Here is a 20,125-nt window from a genome sequence, read left to right on the forward strand (position 1 = left end):
GGATGGATGGATGGATGGATGGATGGATGGATGGATGGATGGATGAGAAGATGGATGGATAAGAGAAGGGAAGGAGGAAGAGAGAGAGGATGAAAGAAAGGAAGGAAAACTGTATATTCTTATAAACATTTGGTGATTAGCTATTCCCAAGGGGGCTGATGGTGTCCCTTGCTGTTTATGTCTGGTGGTTTGGAGGTGTTGGTTTGTTTTCTGCCAAGCTCCTGAGGACAGAGTTATGCTTTTTCTGTCCTGCTTTGAGAACACGGAAGCCCCAGGCTGGGCCCAGTGCCAGCCTCTCAGACAGGCAAATGAGTTGGAGTGGTGAGGACACGTGGGCTGACCACCAGAAGGGCTGGAGGTACCAGGGGCCCCCTCAGCTGAGGAAGAAGCATATCTCTCCAGGGGATTCTGGAAACCCACTCTGTGGCCATCTGGCTGGAGACCAGGACTCCTAGATGTAAAATGCTGGGACCCCCAGAGGCAGCCTGGGATCTAGGGGCCACACAAGTCTAGAACATCACTGAGCTCAACTCCTCCCTGCACAGATGGGGAGGCTGAGGCTCAGAGATAGGATGCCACAGCGAGGCATGGCTGAGAGATTTGTAGTTCTCACTAGCTGCAGCCCACCTCTAACTGGACCTGTGCTTCCCAGCCCCTAAACCATGGATGGCTCTCCATGGATGACTGTGCAAGGGGAGAATCAGTGGGATTAAAAAGCCAACCAGGCCAGGCGTGGTGACACACGCCTGTAATCTCAGCACTTTGGGACACCGAGATGGGTGGATCATTTGAGGTCGGCAGTTCGAGACCAGCCTGGTCATCTCTACTAAAAATACAAAAATTAGCTGGGCATGGTGGCGGGTGCCTGTAGTCCCAGCTACTCAGGAGGCTGAACCAGGAGAATTACTTGAACCCAGGAGGCGGAGGTTGCAGTGAGTCGAGATCGTGCCACTGCATTCCAGCTTGGCTGACAGAGCAAGACTCTGTCTCAAAAAAAAAAAAAAAAAAAAAAAAAGCCAAACTACTCCCACATGTTTAGCTGGGTACTGGACAACCTACTTTGCAGGAAGAATTGTACTGAAACCTCCTAAGTCTATGAAGCGGGAATACCGTTTTCCAAATCAGGAAACTGAGGCCAGAGAGGCATAGTGACTGTCCAAGGTCATAGGCTAATGACTGAGCTCCCATCTGAATTCAGGTCTGTCTGGCTTTGATCGCTTCCCCTGCCACCCTGCCTGTAGGATCATCTGAGTTTTCTGGGGTGGACAGAGGGATGGCTGGCTCCAATCTGACCGCCTCCGGTCAGGCCCTGGGAGGGTGGGGGCTGCAGGCAGCCCTGAGGCTCCACTCCTAGAAGAATTGCTGGAAGCGACTTTCTATAAGTGGCTACTAGCACTCAGGGCCTCCTCACCAAAATCCCCCCTTCCCGCCACCAACTGCTGGGCAACAATGGCATCTGTGGGACATTGGCACAAAAATAGAAACAAGGTCTCCCGCCCACCCACTCAGGGAGGGGGCCGGGTAGGTGCAGGCTGGCTGGGCTGGGGGTCAGGGGCTGGCCAGACTGCGGAATTCCCAGGGTCCCATGAGGAAGGCTAGGAGCTTGGGGTTGGGGGCAAGGCTGGCGCCATCGTTCTTTGCCTCTGGGGCCCCCGGCCGGGAGAGAAGGGGGAAGTTGGTGTGCGTGTGAGTGGCCATGGCAGTGAGTCAGGGCCGTGGGGAGGGACGTGTCTGCCGTAGAAACCCTGACTGGGTTTTTCTGGTAACCAGCTGGCTTTCAGCTTGGCCCTGCAGCTCAGAGAACCTGAGCACCCAGCTTTCCAGCCCCCCTGAGTTTCCCCACTACTCACTTGCCATGTGACTCAAGGTCCCCACCTCCTACCTGCCCTCAAGCCTGCAGGAAAGGACTTAGTGACAACTGAGTGGTAGCTTTGGTTCATGAGCTCTGGGACGAGAGCTGAGTGTCCCGACAAACATCCCAAAGTTTCGGCCTTCCCGTCACCCTCACACCCAGCATGACCAGGCTGTGACCTGCACTTCCCTTTTTTTCATTTCCTTTATCCATAGCCCCACCTGGTATTGGTTCCCAACCCTGTCGTACCCCCATTTCACAGATGAGGAAACTGAGGCATAGAGGAACAGGGACAGTGGCGGAGAAGCAGCAGGACTGGATGGCCACGGGGCTCCTTCCTCCCCACTCAGGGCTTGGCCATCAGACTGCACTCTGGCTCCTGCAGCACGCTTGGCCTGTGGGTGTCACCATGGGATGGCGGATGGATGTCCTCATCCACCACAGGCTGTGCTGTCTCCTGGCCATCATCTGCCTATACAGGGGGCCCATCTCTTCATGGTATGAGCATTGCAGTTCTTTCCTCCAGGTGGGGACAAGCAGGTGGGGCCGCACAGCAATGGACCGTAGGGCAATCTGGAAGAGAGGTGCAGTGGAGAGAGAGGACATGGTCCAGGGAATGCAGGCCCCACTCTGGCACCAGGATGACGTGCGCTGGGCTCCTGACTCAGCCACTCCCCAGCAGCTGCTTCTTCTTTTGTTTTTGTGGGGGTGGGGGGAGGTGGGACAGAGTCTTGCTCTGTCACCCAGGCTGGAGTGCAGTGGCACAATCTCGGTTCACAGCAACCTCTGCCTCCTGGGTTCAAGTGATTCTCCTGCCTCAGCCTCCCAAGTAGCTGGGACTGCAGGTGCCTGTCACCACACCTGGCTAATTTTTGTATTTTTAGTAGAGACTGGATTTTACCATGTTGGCCAGGCTGGTCTCGAACTCCTGACCTCAAGTGATCCACCTGCCTCAGCCTCCCAAAGTGCTGGGATTACAGGTGTGAGACACCGTGCCCAGCCCCCAGCAGTTTCTATGCTGTATCTGCAAAATGGGAGAATTTTTTTTTTTTTTTTTGAGACGGAGTTTCGCTCTGTCGCCCAGGCTGGAGTGCAGTGGCCGCATCTCAGCTCACTGCAAGCTCCGCCTCCTGGGTTTTACGCCATTCTCCTGCCTCAGCCTCCCGAGTAGCTGGGACTACAGGCGCCCGCCACCTCGCCCGGCTAGTTTTTTTATATTTTTAGTAGAGACGGGGTTTCACCGTGTTAGCCAGGATGGTCTCGATCTCCCGACCTCGTGATCCGCCCATCTCGGCCTCCCAAAGTGCTGGGATTACAGGCTTGAGCCACCGCGCCCGGCCCAAAATGGGAGAATATTGGTGCCTGCTTCCCTCATAGCACACGCCCATCCACAGCACAGGCTGGGTACCTATGAGAAATTATTTTGTAGGAATTCAGTATCAGCAATTCAAGATATTCTGCTGTTTTAAAAATAGCTTTATTAAGATAAAATTCACCCATGTAAAGTGTACAGTTGAGTGGTTTTGGTATACACACAGAGGTGTGCAAACCATATTCGATTGTTCAAGTATGCATGCCATCAGGGTAAAGAGGCCGGGCGGGTTCATTCTCAGCAATGCTGGTAGCTCAGTTGTGCCAGTGCCTTTCCCGACACCACACGGATGGGTATCACATTACTCCCATGAATTTCCAGGAATGATCACAATCCTGCTTCTTTATTTTTATTTTTTCTGAAGACAGGGTGTCACTACGTGGCCCAGGCTGGTCTCACACTCATGGCATCAAGCGATCCTCCTGCCTCTCAAAATACTGGGATTACTTGCATGAGCCACCAAGCCTAGCTTTGCTTCTTTTTTCTTTTCTTTTCTATCTTTTGTGTGTGTGTGTGATCACAATCCTGGAACAAAATGTCTTTTCAGATATGTAGATACGTATTTCATATTTTATTAAAATACAGTATTAAATCCAGTGTTCAACTTTTAAGTCTTTAGAAAGCATAATTTTTTGCTTTTTTTTTTTGAGATGGAGTCTCACTTTGTTGCCCAGGCTGGAGTGCAGTGGCGCCATCTTGGCTCACTGCAAGCTCTGCCTCCCTGGTTCACACCATTCTCCTGCCTCAGCCTTCTGAGTAGCTGGGACTACAGGCACCCATCACCCGGCTAATTTTTTTTGTATTTTTTTAGTAGAGACAGGGTTTCACTGTGTTAGCCAGGATGATCTCGATCTCCTGACCTCGTGATCTACCGCCTCGGCCTCCCAAAGTGCTGGGATTACAGGCATGAGCCATTGTGCCTGGCCAAGAAAGCATAATATTTTTAAAAACTGTCAGGCATGGTGGCTCACACCTGTAAACCCAGCACTTTGGGAGGCCAAGGTGGGTGGATCGTTTGAGTCCAGGAGTTCAACACCAGCCTGGGCAACATAGTGAAAGCCCATCACTACAAAAAATACAAAAATTAGCCAGGCGTACTGGTGTATGCCTGTAGTCCCAGCTACTTAGGAGGCTAAGGCAGGAGGATCACTTGATCCTGAGAGGCAGAAGTTACAGTGAGCAATCATGCCACTGCACTCCAGCCTGGGCAACAGAGGGAGACCCTGTCTTAAAAGAAAAGAAAAAGAATTATATATATAATATGTATTTTATATATATATATTCAAAGCTGATGAAACAATATATTTGGAAAACCAAAAGTTATAAACCCACTAGAAAACATTAATCAAAACATGAACTTATACAAACATAAATTTGAAACATATCTTATTCCATAAATTAGCATAAAATAATTATTTAAAAATAACGAACCTAAGTGGGCGCAGTGGCTCATGCCTATAATCCCAGCACTTTGGGAGGCTGAGGCAGGCAGATCACAGGTCAAGAGAATAAGACTATCCTGGCCAAAATGGTGAAACCCCTTCTCCATTAAAAATACAAAAATTAGGCTGGGCACGGTGGCACATGCCTGTAATCCCAGCACTTTGGGAGGCCGAAGCGCGCGGATCATGAGGTCAGGAGTTTGAGACCAGCCTGGCCAAGATGAAGAAACCCCGTCTCTACTAAAAATACAAAAGCTAGCCGGGTGCAGTGGCGAGTGCCTGTAGTCCCAGTTACTCAGGAGTCTGAGGCAGGAGAATCGCTTGAACCCAGGAGGTGGAGGTTGCGGTAAGCAGAGATTGCTGCACTTTAGCCTGGGCAACAGAGCAAGACTCCATCTCAAAAAAAAAAAAAAAAAATACAAAAATTAGCTGGGCATGGTGGTGCACACCTGTAGTCCCAGCTACTCGGGAGGCTGAGGCAGGAGAATCACTGAACCCCAGGAGGTGGAGGGTGCAGTGAGCCGAGATTGTGCCATTGCACTCCAGCATGGCAACAGAGCAAGACTCCATCTCAAAAAATAATAATAAATTTAAAAAACCTAAATGGCACACTAAAATGAAAAAATAATGTTGTGAGTGTTTACAAGTAATTGATCACAACCAATTACAAATTGCTTTGTTCCTTCTCCACTCTCACTGCTTCACTTGAGGAGCCTTAAAAAAAGAAAGAAACAAAGTATTTGTGACACATTGAAAATGAAATGCTATTATTTATTCTTTTTGTGTTTTAAAGAGGAAACTTAAAAGCAAAGAGTAATGATGATATCATTACTGAGTAACAGAAATATTTCTGGGCAAATTTTTCCAGTGGCTGAAACACTGTCTCTGGCTTTGTGACGTCCGGTGGGGAAATGACAAGATGATTAGAAGTTAAATCTCAAAACTTTCCACTGGTGTCTTCATCTTGAAATATCCTTCCCCTTTTTCATAACTTTGAAGAGAGCTTTTGGATCATCTTTTAGACTGGCAGCTTTTGTATGAGAGCACTGGGAGTCTGTGTTTCAGCAAACTACATTTGTCTTTGTCCTTGTGAGTTGGTGGCAGGGCTTCTGAGGCTTACCTGTCTTTTTTTTTTTTTTAGGTGGAGTTTCACTCTTGTTGCCCAGGCTGGAGTTCAATAGCGGAATCTTGTCTCACTGCAACCTGCACCTCCTGGGGTTCAAGCGATTCTCCTGCCTCAGCCTCCCGAGTAGCTGGGATTACAGGCATGTGCCACCACACCCGGCTAATTTAGTATTTTTAATAGAGACAGGGTTTCTCCATGTTGGTCAGGTTGGTCTTGAACTCCCAAACTCAGGTGATCTGCCCACCTCAGCCTCCCAAAGTGCTGGGATTACAGGCGTGAGCCACCGCTCCCGGCCTACCTGTGTTAGTCTCAGCACTCACCTCTTCACATGCCACTAGTTCAGAAAGCCTTTGAGGTCATTCTTTCAATAGACACTGCCCTGTGGACCGCTGTGTTCTTTTTCTTCTTGGGAATAAGGTGTAGAAAAATGTGCTAGGGAAGGATGTGCTACACAGAAATGTGTAGAAAAATGTGAGAGTGGCTGGGTGCAGTGGCTCACGCCTATAATCTAGCACTTTGGGAGGCCAAGGCGGGCGGATCACCTGAGGTCAGGAGTTTGAGCCCATCCTGGCCAACATGGCGAAACCCTATCTTTACTAAAAATACAAAAATGAGCTGGGCATGGTGGCATGCACCTGTAGTCCCAGCTACTTGGGAGGCTGAGGCAGGAGAATCACTTGAACCCGGGAGGTGGAGGTTACAGTGAGCCGAGACGGCACCACTGAACTCCAGCCTGGGCAGGAAGAGTGAAACTCCATCTCAAAAAAAAAAAAAAGAAAAGAAAAGAAAAACGTGAGAGCACAGGCCTGTCTCTGCACGAATCCCAGCCCCTGGCTGACTTTCTGTGTCCTCAAAGGCAAATGACTTCACCTCTCAGGGCCTTGGTTCCCTCATCTGTAAGTGAAAATAAGAATGGTGGTCGGGCACAGTGGCTTATGCCTGTAATTCCAGCACTTTGGGAGGCCGAGGTGGGCAGATCATTTGAGGTCAAGAGTTTAAGACCAGTCTGGCGAACATGCTGAAACCCCGTCTCTACTAAAAATATAAAAATTAGCCAGGCATGGTGGCACTTGCCTGTAGTCCCAGCTACTCAGGACACTGAGGCAGGAGAATTGCTTGACCCAGGAGGCAGAGGTTGCAGTCAGCCAAAGCTGTGCCACTGCACTCCAGCCTGGGCAAGACTGTCTCAAAAAAAAAAAAAAAAACAGAATGGTAGCTCATGCCTGTAATTCCGGTACTTTGGGAAGCTGAGGTAGGAGGATTGCTTGAGCCTAGGAGGTTGAGGCTGCAGTGAGCCATGACTGCACCACTGCACTTCAGCCTGGACAACAGAGCAAAACCCTGTCTCAAAAAACAAAGAAAGAAAAGCCAGCCTGGCCAACATAATGAAACCCTATCTCTACTAAAAAAATACAAAAAATTGGCCGGGCACATGGCTCACACCTGTAATCCCCGCACTTTGGAAGGCTGAGGCGGGCGGATCACAAGGTCAGGAGATCAAGACCATCCTGGCTAACACGGTGAAACCCTGTCTCTACTAAAAATACAAAAAAAATAATAATAATAAATTAGCCGGGCGTGGTGGCACATGCCTGTAGTCCCAGCTACTCAGGAGGCTGAGGCAGGAGAATGGCGTGAACCCACAAGGCAGAGCTTGCGGTGAGCCAAGATTGCACCACTGCACTCCAGCCTGGGCAACAAAGCAAGACTCCGTCTCAAAAAAAAAAAAGGAAATCTAGTGTGGTGGCATACACCTGTAGTCCTACCTACTCAGGAGGCTGAGGCAGGAGAATTGCTTGAACCCAAGAGATAGAGGTTGTAGTGAGCCGAGATTGTGCCACTGCATTCCATCCTGGGTGACAGAGCAAGACCTTGTTTCAAAAAAAAAAAAAAAAAAGAAAGAAAAAAAAAAGGTCGGGCGGGGTGGTTCATGCCTATAATCCCAGCACTTTGGGAGGCTGAGGCAGGTGGGTCACAAGGTCAGAGTTCGAGACCAGCCTGACCAACATGGTGAAACCCCATCTCTACTAAAAATACAAAAATTAGCCAGGCATGGTAGCCGGTGCCTGTAGTCCCAGCTACTCGGGAGGCTGAGGCAGGAGAGTGACTTGAACCTGGTGCAAAGGTTGCAGTGAGCCAAGATTGCGCCACTGCACTCCAGCCTGGGTGACAGAGCGAGCTTCCACCTCAAAGAAAAAAAAAAGCCAGCCTGGCCAACATGGTGAAACTCCATCTAAAAAACAAAATACAAAAATTAGCCAGGTGTAGTAGCAGGCGTCTGTAATCCCAGCTATTCGGGAGGCTGAGGCAGGAGAATTGCTTGAACCCAAGAGGCAGAGGTTGCAGTGGGCCGAGATTGTGTCGCTGCACTCCAGCCTGGGCAACAGAGGGAGACTCTGTCTCTTTTTCTTTTTTTTTTTGAGACAGAGTCTCGCTCTGTCGCCCAGGCTGGAGTGCAGTGGCCGGATCTCAGCTCACTGCAAGCTCCGCCTCCCGGGTTTACGCCATTCTCCTGGCTCAGCCTCCCGAGTAGCTGGGACTACAAGCGTCCGCCACCTCGCCCGGCTAGTTTTTTGTATTTTTTAGTAGAGTCGGAGTTTCACCGTGTTAGCCAGGATGGTCTTGATCTCCTGACCGCGTGATCTGCCCGTCTCAGCCTCCCAGCAAGCAGTTTGGGAGACCGAGGCGAGTGGATCACCAGCTTAGAGATCGAGACCAACCTGGCTAACATGGTGAAACCCCGTCTCTACTAAAAATACAAAAAATAGCCGGGTGTGGTGGTGGGCGCCTGTAGTCCCAGCTACTCGGGAGTCTGAGGCAGGAGAATAGCGTAAACCCGGGAGGCAGAGCTTGTAGTGAGCCAAGATAGCACCCCTGCACTCCAGCCTGGGCAACAGAGCGAGACTCCATCTCAGAAAAAAAAAAACAAAAAAAAAAGACGATATTTACCTCTTAAGGTTGTTGCCAGGATTAAATGAGTTAATGTGTAAAGCACTTAGAACAGTCCTGGGATTTAATAGGCCCTATTTACATGGTAGGTAGGTGTTGTTGTTGTTGTTGCTGTTGTTGTTATAAAAACATTCTAAATGTATACACCATTGAACAATTAAAAATTGTAATGCAGTGGGTACGTCTCAAGACATAAATGATTTCAACTTCACATTCTTATATCAAAATAATGGCATTATACCAAAAACAACGCCCCAGGATTTTAGTACTTTAAAATGGTAAGACAAGCAGGAATACTGCAAACTGGGAGAGCAATTGTGACTGTCTTATGTGGGCTGGAAGCAGAGCTGTCACTCAGGGACAGCAGGAGAGTTGGTGGGGATGACGGGGCAGGGGATCGCTGCCTCCACACACAGGACACTCCCTAAGGCCCAGTACACAACAGGTGCTCAGTAGAAATAATAAACCTTACCAGGCACGGTGGCTCATGCCTATAATCCCAGCACTTTGGGAGGCTGAGGCAGGCGGATCACGAGGTCAAGAGATCGAGACCATCCTGGCCAAAATGGTGAAACCCCATCTCTACTAAAACTACCAAAATTATCTGGGTGTGTTGGCACACACCTGTAGTCCTAGCTACTTGGGAAGCTGAGGCAGGAGGATCACTTGAACTCGGGAGGCGGAGGTTGCAGTGAGCCAAGATTCTGTCACTGCACTCCAGCCTAGTGACAGTGAGACTCCGTCTCAAAAAAAAAAAAAAAGAAAGAAAAGAAATAATAAACCTTGATCCTTGATGGATGAAGTTCAGGCTCATCCTTTTTTTTTTTTTTTTTTTTTTTTTTGAGACAGAGCTTTACTCTTGTTGCCCAGGCTGGAGTGTAATGTGCACATTCTTGGCTCACTGCAACCTCCGCCTCCTGGGTTCAAGAGATTCTCCTGCCTCAGCCTCCCAAGTAGCTGGAATTACAGGCGTCCATCACCACACCTGGCTAATTTTTTGTATTTTTAGTAAAACGGGGTTTCACCATGTTAGACAGGCTGGTCTCGAACTCTTGACCTCAGGTGATCCACCCGCCTCAGCCTTCCAAAGTGCTGGGATTGCAGGCGTGAGCCACTGTGCCCAGCCTAATTTTTTTCCTCTCTACAGATTTGCTGGGCTTACCTCCTTCATTTGTTTAGCGTGAATTCCCTGAGGATGGCCAGAGGGCCAGGCACTACCCCGAGCACTGGGAGGCGAGGGTGGACAGAGCAGGCAGGGAGAGTGGAGTGGAAGCACCCAAGTCATCACTGCCTATCTGGGTGGCACAACCTATGCAAATCTGACTGGTCTGTGTGTGTCTCCCCTCTGTGTCCCCCAGGACCTGTCACAGCTGGAGCTGACTCTCCAGGCATCCAAGCAAAATGGCACCCAGCCCCGAGAGGTGCTTCTGGTCCTCAGTGTAAACAGCAATGTCTTCCTGCAGCTCCAGGCCCTGGGAATCCCACTGCACTTGGCCTACGTGAGTGTGTTGCCTCCAACTCCAGGCTGAGGCTCTGGCCATGGGAGGTCCCTGCTGCCTATCTCTGTGGGCCAGGGTCTCCCACCCTAGTGGCCCGGCCCTGCTTCTCCCTTTCATCCTGACATTATTCACCAGGGTCCTGCCTGGTGAATCCAATGGTCTTTACCAGAGAGAACCCAGAGGGCAGCAGGACTACAGTAAAGAATCTAGACCAAGAGGTGGGAGTCAGGTTGATGTGCAGCCCTGACCAACTCTGATCCTCTGCATAGCCTCAGTTTGCCTCTCTGTCCAGTGGGACAATTGAACTCAGTATTTTATAAGATAATCTTTTCATTGTCTTTGAAAAAGTTAGGTGACATATATTTGAAAATATTTAAAGACAGAGGAAAAAGCCAGGAGAAAACTTAACAATGTGTTAACAGTGGTTATGGCTGGGAAGTGGGATTAGGAGAAACATTTATTTGGTTCTTTACACTTTGGTGAGTATTCAAGAGTTGCTCTAAATGGATTTGGCCTATTTTGGAGAAAAAAAATATTTTTTTAAAAACTCAAGTTTTCGGGTCAGCTGTGGATTTGGGAAAAAAGTTAATAACAAACAACCAAACGCCTCAAGTTTTAACAAGTGTTAGATACATCCACCAGAGAGAGGAGCCCAGGGAGCTGGGACCACTGCCAGGGGTCAGGGCTGGAGGAGGGGGGGGTGGCTTGCCAGCACTGCCTCCTCCACGTGGAATGTCTGGGAGGTGGCCCCCAGATGTGACCAGCTGTTGTTTACAACAGAGAAAGCAGAAGGCAGGAAGGGGAGAGCCCGAGGGAGAGCAAAGATAGCAAAGGGGAGAGAGGCATAAAAAGAAACATACCCATTGGGGGAAGGAGGCAGGCTTGAGCAAAGTTGGGCGTGGGGAACAGGGGAGAAGCTTCTAGACTGGTGACAGGGACAGCACAGAGACAGTCAGACACGACAAAGCCAGCATGTGAAAGTCCTAGGAGGGAGGGGGCCAAATCCAACCACTAGGGCCAAGAGGATTTGACTCCTTGCAGCCCATCCCTGGGCGCCCAGAAGAGGAATCGAGGTCCCAGAGGGGGCGTGGCCTTTGTCATGGATCCTCCTCATTCCCCATCTGAGTCCGTGCGGCCCAGGGTGACGCAGGAACATGAAATGCGCCCGTCAGCCGGAAGGTCGCAGCAGCCGCTGGCTCTGGCCTCGGCCACGCCGCCTTCCTCCTGGGGCCATGCAGCTTCCCGAGCGGGCTCCCTGGGGCCCGTGGCCAAAGGGGACAAAGAGGCCAAGGCGCGCCCTTGGTGCCAGACCCAGTGCCAGGCAACCAACAGACGTCGAGCCCTGCTGTATCCCCATTTTACAGAGGATGACTCAAGGATCAGATCCCGTTCCCAACCCGGCTGTGTAAAGCCAGTGTCCCAGCCCTTTCCCATTCCACAGGCTGGGTTCCGCACCCAAGGTGCCCATCACTTTGCCCCCTTGTTGAATTCCTGCAGAGAAGGTATCTGCTTCCTTCCAGATGGGCCATTCTAGGATGTCTTCTCTACTGTTGCCATCTGGCAGTCCTCAATATCTAGTTCGGGCCAGGCGACCTGCCTCATGTCTGTAATCCCAACACTTCGGGAAGCTGAGGCCGGAGGGTCTCCTTTTTTTTCTTTTGAGATGGAGTTTTGTTCTTATTGCCCAGGCTGGAGTGCAATGGCCCGATCTCCCCTCACTGCAACCTTCGCCTCCTGGGTTCAAGCAATTCTCCTGCCTCAGCCTCCCAAATAGCTGGGATTACAGGCACCTGCCACCACGCCTGCCTAATTTTTTGTATTTTTTAGTAGAGACAGGGTTTCATACTATGTTGGCCAGGCTGGTCTCAAACTCCTGCCCTCAGGGGATCCACCCGCCTTGGCCTCTCAAAGTGCTGGGATTAAAGGCATGAGCCACCGTGCCTGGCCAGGAGGGTCTCTTGAGGCCAGAAGTTAGAGACCAACCTGGGAAACACAGTGAGACCCTCGTTTCTAAAAAATAACAATTAAAAATATTTTAAAATCCAACCTGAAGTCCTTTTGCCCTTCTGCTGCTGCTGCTTCATTCAGCTCAATGGCCCTGACTCTGGAGACTGTACACGAAGGAGCTCAGTCAGTGGTCCCAACAGCTTCCTCTGAATCCTTCAGCTTTCCAGAGTCACTCCTCCAGGAAGTCTTCCCTGTCTGCTTTCCTCCTCACCCCCAGCCCCCATCTCTTCTGGGGCACTGGCAGGATAGGCAGTGAGATGCTGGAGCCACCCAGATTCCCCATCCCTGTCCAATCAGGAGATCTGTCTGCTCCTTTGTTTCTTATTAAATAAAATTCTGTCTTCTGTTGCTTCAAATGACTTGATGCATGTATAGTTTCTGAATGGGAATATCCCCTAGGGCAGGGACCACTGATATCTGTCTTTAATTCATCTATTCATTCATCCATCCCTTTCTTCTTTCCTCCCTTTCTCCTTTTCTTCCCATAAGCAGGAAGTACTCACCACAGGCTGGGTGTCAGGGTGAGGCTGGCATGTCAGGATCCTGTGATGGGCCCAGGGCCCAGCACAGAGTCAGACAAATATTTCTCAGTGCCTATTATGTGTCAAGCACTGTGCAATGATGGGCAAGGTAGACGTTGTCCCCTGTGGACCCTCAAAGTGTAGGGAGATCCAGAGCCTCAGGGTGTAGGGAGAGACAGCTGCAGGATGGTGTAGATGAGGGTTGAATGAGAACAGCTCTGGAGGGGTGGGTGATGTTTGGACAGGTGGATGAAGAAGGTGGTGTGTTCATCCGGCCCCCCAGGTATGGAAGGGAGAAGGGGCTGATCTGACTGCTAGGGGGTTCTGGGCTGACTGCAGATCCACTAGACAGCATTCTCAGCTCTGGCGTCTTTCTCTCAGCCAATGGGCTGACTCCGCAAATTACTTCCTGACCTCCTACGTGGGATAGAGGGGACACAGGGCCGGGAACAGCATTCTGAGCCTCCACATGCCTCCCCAGAATCCCAACCTGGTCACCTTCCAAGAGCCCCTGGGAGTCAACACCACAGAGCTGCCATCCTTCCCCAAGACCCAGATCCTCGAGTGGGCAGCTGAGAGGGGCCCCATCGCCTCTGCTGCCGAGCTGGATGACCCCCAGAGCGTCCTCCTCCGACTGGGCCAAGGTCAGTTTCCCCAGCAACCTCTCTGGGCTCATGACACTGCTTAGGAGGAATCTGAGCTCCTCTGGCCCACACCTCAGACTTGGACACCAAGATGCAAGAAGGGACACAAAGTGCCACAGGTCACATGCCACAAACCAGTGCTGTCTTGAGACAGTGATGGCTCCTCCACCAAATATCAGATAGAAACATGTGAAATGCCAGTTTTTGACCTAAAAAACCCCGGCATTTTCGTGATTCACTGTGCATCTACTATGTGCCAAAGCCCTATTATGCTAGGCACTTGGGGACACTGTGGGGACACACTCAGGCCCTGCCCTCCTAGAGCTGATACTCTGATGAGGGAGGTGACAATAAACACGTACATGTACACAGATAAATCTATCATTTCAGGTCTTGCTGGGTGGTTTTGGGGCTGCACCCTAACATGTGTCATGGGCTCATCCCTTATGTTAACCCTGTGTTGACAGATGAAACGGAGGCCCGGGGACTTGCACAGGGTCACTTGGCAGGTAAGTGGTGGAAAGGATATTCCAACCTGGGTCCTCTGATGCCTCTCCACCTCTGCAGCACCGTCCTGCCTGCCCCACCACCGCTACCTTTGGCTGTGGGTGAGGGTGAGGCTCTGTTAGGTGCAGGGCTGCTGGGGGAAGGCACTGAGGTGCGCGTGTCTCCGCAGCCCAGGGGTCACTGTCCTTCTGCATGCTGGAAGCCAGCCAGGACATGGGCCGCACGCTCGAGTGGCGGCCGCGTACCCCAGCCTTGGTCCGGGGCTGCCGCTTGGAAGGTGTGGCCGGCCACAAGGAGGCGCACATCCTGAGGGTCCTGCCGGGCCACTCGGCCGGGTAAGGGCCTCACCCCACCCCTGACACTAGGCCCCACCCCCGAGAGACGACTACCCCCTCCCCACGCCCCCCCCCCCCCACCCCGTACCTTATGAAGCCCCTCCAGGGTCCCAGCCCCAGCCCCGCCGCAGCCCCGTGAGAGCACAGCCGTTCTCCTACTCTAGGCCCCGCCCCCTATGAGCCCCTCCCCTTTAGGCACAAGCCTGGCCCCAGTCTCATCCCTATCCCATAGACCCACACCTGGCCAAGTAAGAGTGCAGCCGCCGCCCGCCCGACGCCAGGTCTGGCTCCCCGCCTGGCCCGTCCGCTTCAGCGTTCCATCCGCATCTGTCTCCCCGCAGGCCCCGGACGGTGACAGTGAAGGTGGAACTGAGCTGCGCGTCTGGGGATCCCGATGCCGTCCTCATCCTGCAGGGTCCCCCCTACGTGTCCTGGCTCATCGACGCCAACCACAACATGCAGATCTGGGTGAGTTTTGCGCACCTCCCGGGACACAAAACCCAAACTCCCAACCTTTGGATCAGGGACGTTTCCTGGAGAGGTGAACCCCTGAGCTGAGTTGAAGGATGAATCACCTATGCCCATAGGTGAGGCAAGGGGTCAGGCAGAGGACACAGCAGGAGTGGGGACACAGCAGGATCGAGGCCTGGCATAACCCTGGCTAGCCTGCTGTAGCACAGACTGTGTCCATGGTCCCCTGCTCTGCCTCTCTCCCCACCATTAGACCACCGGAGAATACTCCTTCAAGATCTTTCCAGAGAAGAACATTCGTGGCTTCAAGCTCCCAGACACACCCCAAGGCCTGCTGGGGGAGGCCCGGATGCTCAATGCCAGCGTTGTGGCATCCTTCGTGGAGCTACCGCTGGCCAGCGTCGTCTCACTTCATGCCCCTAGCTGCGGTAAGCACCCTCCCCCTGCCCCTCCCTTCCCTTCCCCTCCCTTGGATCAGTGGCCACACTGTCCCTGAAGCCCCTCTGTGTGAGCTTCGGCAAGGTACATCAGCCTCTCTCAGCCTCATTTTTCTCATCTGCATGGGGGAACAATGGGAGTAGCTAATCAGAGCAGCCTGAGAGTCGCTTGAAACCAGGAGGCGGAGGTTGCAGTGAGCCGAGATCGAGATCGTGCCACTGCACTCCAGCCTGGGTAACAGAGCAAAACTCCGTCTCAAAAAAAAAAAAGAGCCTGATGCAGGCACACACTGACCATCTGCCTGGCCTGCCTCTGCTTCCCCACAGGTGGTAGGCTGCAGACCTCACCCACACCGATCCAGACCACTCCTCCCAAGGACACTTGCAGCCCAGAGCTGCTCATGTCCCTGATCCAGACAAAGTGTGCCAATGACGCCATGACCCTGGTACTAAAGAAAGAGCTTGTTGCGGTAAGGGAACTCCTGCCCCTCTGGCTCAGGATGACATGGACATCTGGTTCCTTCCCTAGCCCAAGACTCTTGGGGTCCTAGCCCAGGCAGGGGGCAAGTAACATCCCTCTGCAAGCCTTAGTTTTCCCACTTGTATAATGGGATTGACAATGGTACCTACCACATGGTGAGAGTTAAAGGAGGTCTGACAGGCTGATCACGTGGCATAGTCAGATGTGGTACATAGTAAGTGCTTAGTAAATAATGCCAGCACTAGGTAGTTGTCATTATTAATCCTAAATGCTCCCTGAGCTGGGTGGTCACTTAGCAGAATGCCTACACAGGCCGGGCAGGGTGGTTCACGCCTGTAATCTCAGCACTTTGGGAGGCCAAGTTGGGCGGATCACTTGAGGTCAGGAGTTCGAGACCAGCCTGGCCAACATGGTGAAACCCTGTCTTTACTAAAATACAAAAATTAGCCAGAGGTGATGGAACACACCTGTAGTCCCAGCTACTCGGGAGACTGAGGCACAAGAACAGCTTGAACCCAGGAGATAAAGGCTGCAGTGAGCTGAGATCACACCATTACACTCCAGCCTGAGCAACAGAATGAGACTCTGTCTTGGAAAAAAAAAAAAAAAAAAGACTACACAATGTTATCACTGCCTGGTTGACAAACAAATATATTTGTTATAAAAATAATACATGGTGAATACAAAAAATTAGCCAGGCATGGTGGCAGATGCCTGTAGTCCCAGCTACTCGGGAGGCTGAGGCAGGAGAATGGCGTGAACCCGGGAGGCGGAGCTTACAGTGAGCCAAGATAGCGCCACTGCACTCCAGCCTGGGCGACAGAGCGAGACTCCGTCTCAGAATAAAATAAAATAACACATGCTGGCCAGGCACAGTGGCTCACGCCTGCAACCCTAGCACTTTGGGAGGCCGAGGCAGGCAGATTACCAGAGTTCAGGAGTTCGAGACCAGCCTGGGCAACACGGTGAAACCCCATCTCTACTAAGATAGAAAAAATTAGCTGGGCACGGTGGTGCATGCCTGTAGTCCCAGCTACGTGGGAGGCTGAGGCAGGAGAATCGCTTGAACCCAGAAGAGGGAAATTGCAGCGAGCTGAGATTGCGCCACTGCACTCCACCCTGGGCGACAGAGTGAGACTCCATTTCAAACAAATAAACAAACAAAAAACATGCTTTAAAAAGTATGTGAAAAGTAGAAAATCTTAACCTTCTGACCCAACGACAATGGCTGCCAACATTTTGGTGTGCTGCTTTCTGGAGTGTTTTCTCTGTGTATTTCTTATATTGATGTCATCATAAGGAATGTGTTCATTTGTCTTTTTTTTTTTTTGAGGCAGAGTCTTGCTCTGTCGCCCGGACTGGAGTGCAGGGGCCGGATCTCAGCTCACCGCAAGCTCCGCCTCCCGGGTTTACGCCATTCTCCTGCCTCAGCCTCCCGAGTAGCTGGGACTACAGGCGCCCGCCACCTCGCCCAGCTAGTTTTTGTATTTTTAGTAGAGACGGGGTTTCACCGTTTAGCCAGGATGGTCTCGATCTCCTGACCTCGTGATCCGCCGTCTTGGCCTCCCAAAGTGCTGGGATTACAGGCTTGAGCCACCGCGCCCGGCCTCATTTGTCTTTTGCTATTTCACTTAATGTATTTTTAGAGCTTTGACACCTGTACCTAATATCATGTTTAATAAGTACATATTATTCCATCATATTGACATGCTATTATTAACTCCTCTTCCCTTGTTACATATTTAGGTTGTTTCCAATTCTGCAGTATTACAAATATGCAAAAAATGTCATTGTACATGAAACATTTCTTTATATAGGATTATTTTCTTAGGATGGATTTCCACATTAGTGGAATTACTGGGTCAAAAGGAATGAAGTTTCAGTACATGTTGCCAACCCACTTTCCCAAAGATGATTTGAATTTTCACTGCTGATTTACAAGAGCACCTCAACCTCTTCGCTCTCTCCAGACTATAATTCAAAAAAAGAAAAGGGAAGTGGCACATGGCATTCCATTCTTGTTTAGTTATAATTCTCTGGTTAGTAGTGAGTGTGGGCATGGCTCCATGTGAGTGATGAGGACCTCAGTCTCTTTATCGCTAAGGCTTTGGTATTTTTCTTGATGATTTTTATAAGTTTTAAAGAAAAAAAAAGGGGGGGCCGGGCGTAGTGGCTCACGCCTGTAATCCCAGCACTTTGGGAGGCCGAGGTGGGCAGATCATGAGGTCAGGAGATCGAGACCATCTTGGCTAACATGGTGAAACCCCATCTCTACTAAAAATACAAAAAATGAGTCGGGCGTGGTGGCAGGCGCCTGTAGTCCCAGCTACTCGGGAGGCTGAGGCAGGAGAATGGCGTAAACCCGGGAGGCGGAGCTGCAGTGAGCTGAGATCACGCCACTGCACTCCAGCCTGGGCGGCAGAGCGAGACTCGGTCTCAAAAAAAAAAAAGAAAGAAAAAAAAGTTGCCCCTTTGGCCCCCACTTTCTTGATTTGCTGTTGTTCTTTCAATTTTGGCTACAGTGGTTTTTCTTTCCTTTCTCTCCTTTTTTTTTTTTTTTGAGTTGGAGACTTGCTTTGTCGCCCAGGCTGGAGTTCAGTGGTGCCGTCTCGGCTCACTGCAACCTCCACCTCCCAGGTTCAAGTGATTCTCCTGCCTCAGCCTCCTGAGTAGTTGGGAATACTACCACGCCTGGCTACTTTTTTTTTTTTTTTAAGACAGTCTCACACTATTGCCCGGGCTGGAGTGCAGTGGCACAATCTTGGCTCACTGCAACCTTCGCCTCATGGGTTCAAGAGATTCTCCTGCCTCAGCCCGAGTAGCTAGCTGGGATTACAGGCACCCACCACCACACTTGGCTTATTTTTTGTATTTTTTAGCAGAGACAGGGTTTCACTATGTTGGCCAGGCTGGTCTCGAACTCCTGACCTTGTGATCTGCCCACCTCGGCCTCCCAAAGTGCTGGGCTTACTGGTGTGAGTCACACGCCTGGCCGGTAGCCTGGCTACTTTTTTGTATTTTTAGTAGAAACAGGGTTTCACCATAATGGCCAGGCTGGTCTCGAACTTCTGACCTCAGGTGATCTGCCTACCTCAGCCTCCCAAAGTGCTGGGATTACAGGTATGAGCCACTGCACCCGGCCTTCTTTTTCTTGTTTTAGAGACGAGGTCTTGCTCCATCACCCAGGCTGGAGTGCAGTGATGCGATCTTGGCTTCCTGCAGCCTCCTCCTCCTTGGTTCAAGCAATTCTTGTGCCTCAGCCTCCCCAGTATCTAGGACTATGGGCGTGTGCCACCACACCCAGCTAATTTTTATAATGTTAGTAGAGTCAGGTTTCACTGTGTTGGCCAGGCAGGTCTCGAACTTCTGGCCTCATGTGATCTGCCCGCCTCGGCCTCCCAAAGTGCTGGGATTACAGGCGTGAGCCACCACGCCCAGCCTGTGCTAGACTTTTATATGACTGGCAGTGCAATAAGTTTGCTTGCATCAGCATCACCACAAACACTACGCGATAGAAATTTTTCAGCTTCGTTATAATTTTGTGGAACCAGGGACCACCATCATATACACAGTCTATCGCCGACCAAAACATTGTCCTGCGCTGCATGACAGTATTTACTATCTGACTCTTTACAGGAACACTTTGCCCACCCCAGGCCTGAGACTGGACTATGCTTGTAGGGTCTGTATGCCCTTGGGGCTGTGAGTGATAATTATATGTGGAACTTGAAGGAATATTTTTTAATTTTAATAGTTCTGTATTTATTTTGATAGATATAAGAAAATGTGGCCGGGTGTGGTGGCTCACGCCTGTAATCCCAGCACTTTCGGAGGCCGAGGCGGGTGGATCATGAGGTCAGGAGATCGAGACCATCCTGGCTAACACAGTGAAACCCCGTCTCTACTAAAAATACAAAAAATTAGCCAGGCATGGTGGCAGGCTCCTGTAGTCCCAGCTACTCGGGAGGCTGAGACAGGAGAATGGCGTGACCCCGGGAGGCAGAGCTTGCAGTGAGCCAAGATCGCGCCACTGCACTCCAGCCTGGGCAACAGAGCAAGACTCCGTCTCAAAAAAAAAAAAAAGAAGAAGAAGAAGAAGAAAATTTATGATCCAACAGCTATTATTGCTTAGGACAAGGCTTAGTGCAAAAGTGCACAAGTTCAAGAAGTCTGAAGTGGGCCAGGCATGGTGGCTCACGCCTGTAATCCCAGCACTTTGGGAGGCCAAGGTGGGTGGATTGCCTGAGGTCAGGAGTTCAAGACCAGCCTGGCCAGCATGGTGAAACCCTGTCTCTACTAAAAAATACAAAAAACTAGCCGGGTGAGGTGGCGAGCGCCTGTAGTCCCAGCTACTTGGGAGGCTGAGGCAGGAGAATGGCGTAAACCCAGCAGGCAGAGCTTGCAGTGAGCTGAGATCCGGCCACTGCACTCCAGGCTGGGCGACAGAGCGAGACTCCGTCTCAAAAAAAAAAAAAAAAAAAA

General features: G+C 51.0%; 1 protein-coding gene across 2 annotated transcripts in view; it reads left to right on the forward strand.

Annotated features, from left to right (window-relative positions):
• The window catches only part of ENG (endoglin), a 43,452-nt gene that overhangs the window by 18,033 nt on the left and 5,294 nt on the right, over positions 1-20,125 (forward strand). For both annotated transcript variants that reach the window (XM_023217073.1, XM_023217075.1), the window contains exons 3-9: positions 10,100-10,240; positions 13,250-13,412; positions 13,880-13,921; positions 14,089-14,254; positions 14,596-14,722; positions 14,979-15,153; positions 15,490-15,632. In XM_023217073.1, the coding sequence (XP_023072841.1) occupies positions 10,100-10,240; positions 13,250-13,412; positions 13,880-13,921; positions 14,089-14,254; positions 14,596-14,722; positions 14,979-15,153; positions 15,490-15,632 (957 nt within the window). The remainder of the gene's footprint in view (positions 1-10,099; positions 10,241-13,249; positions 13,413-13,879; positions 13,922-14,088; positions 14,255-14,595; positions 14,723-14,978; positions 15,154-15,489; positions 15,633-20,125) is intronic.

The sequence above is a fragment of the Piliocolobus tephrosceles genome, chromosome 14 (genome assembly GCF_002776525.5).
Source record: "Piliocolobus tephrosceles isolate RC106 chromosome 14, ASM277652v3, whole genome shotgun sequence".
Classification (NCBI taxonomy): domain Eukaryota; kingdom Metazoa; phylum Chordata; class Mammalia; order Primates; family Cercopithecidae; genus Piliocolobus; species Piliocolobus tephrosceles.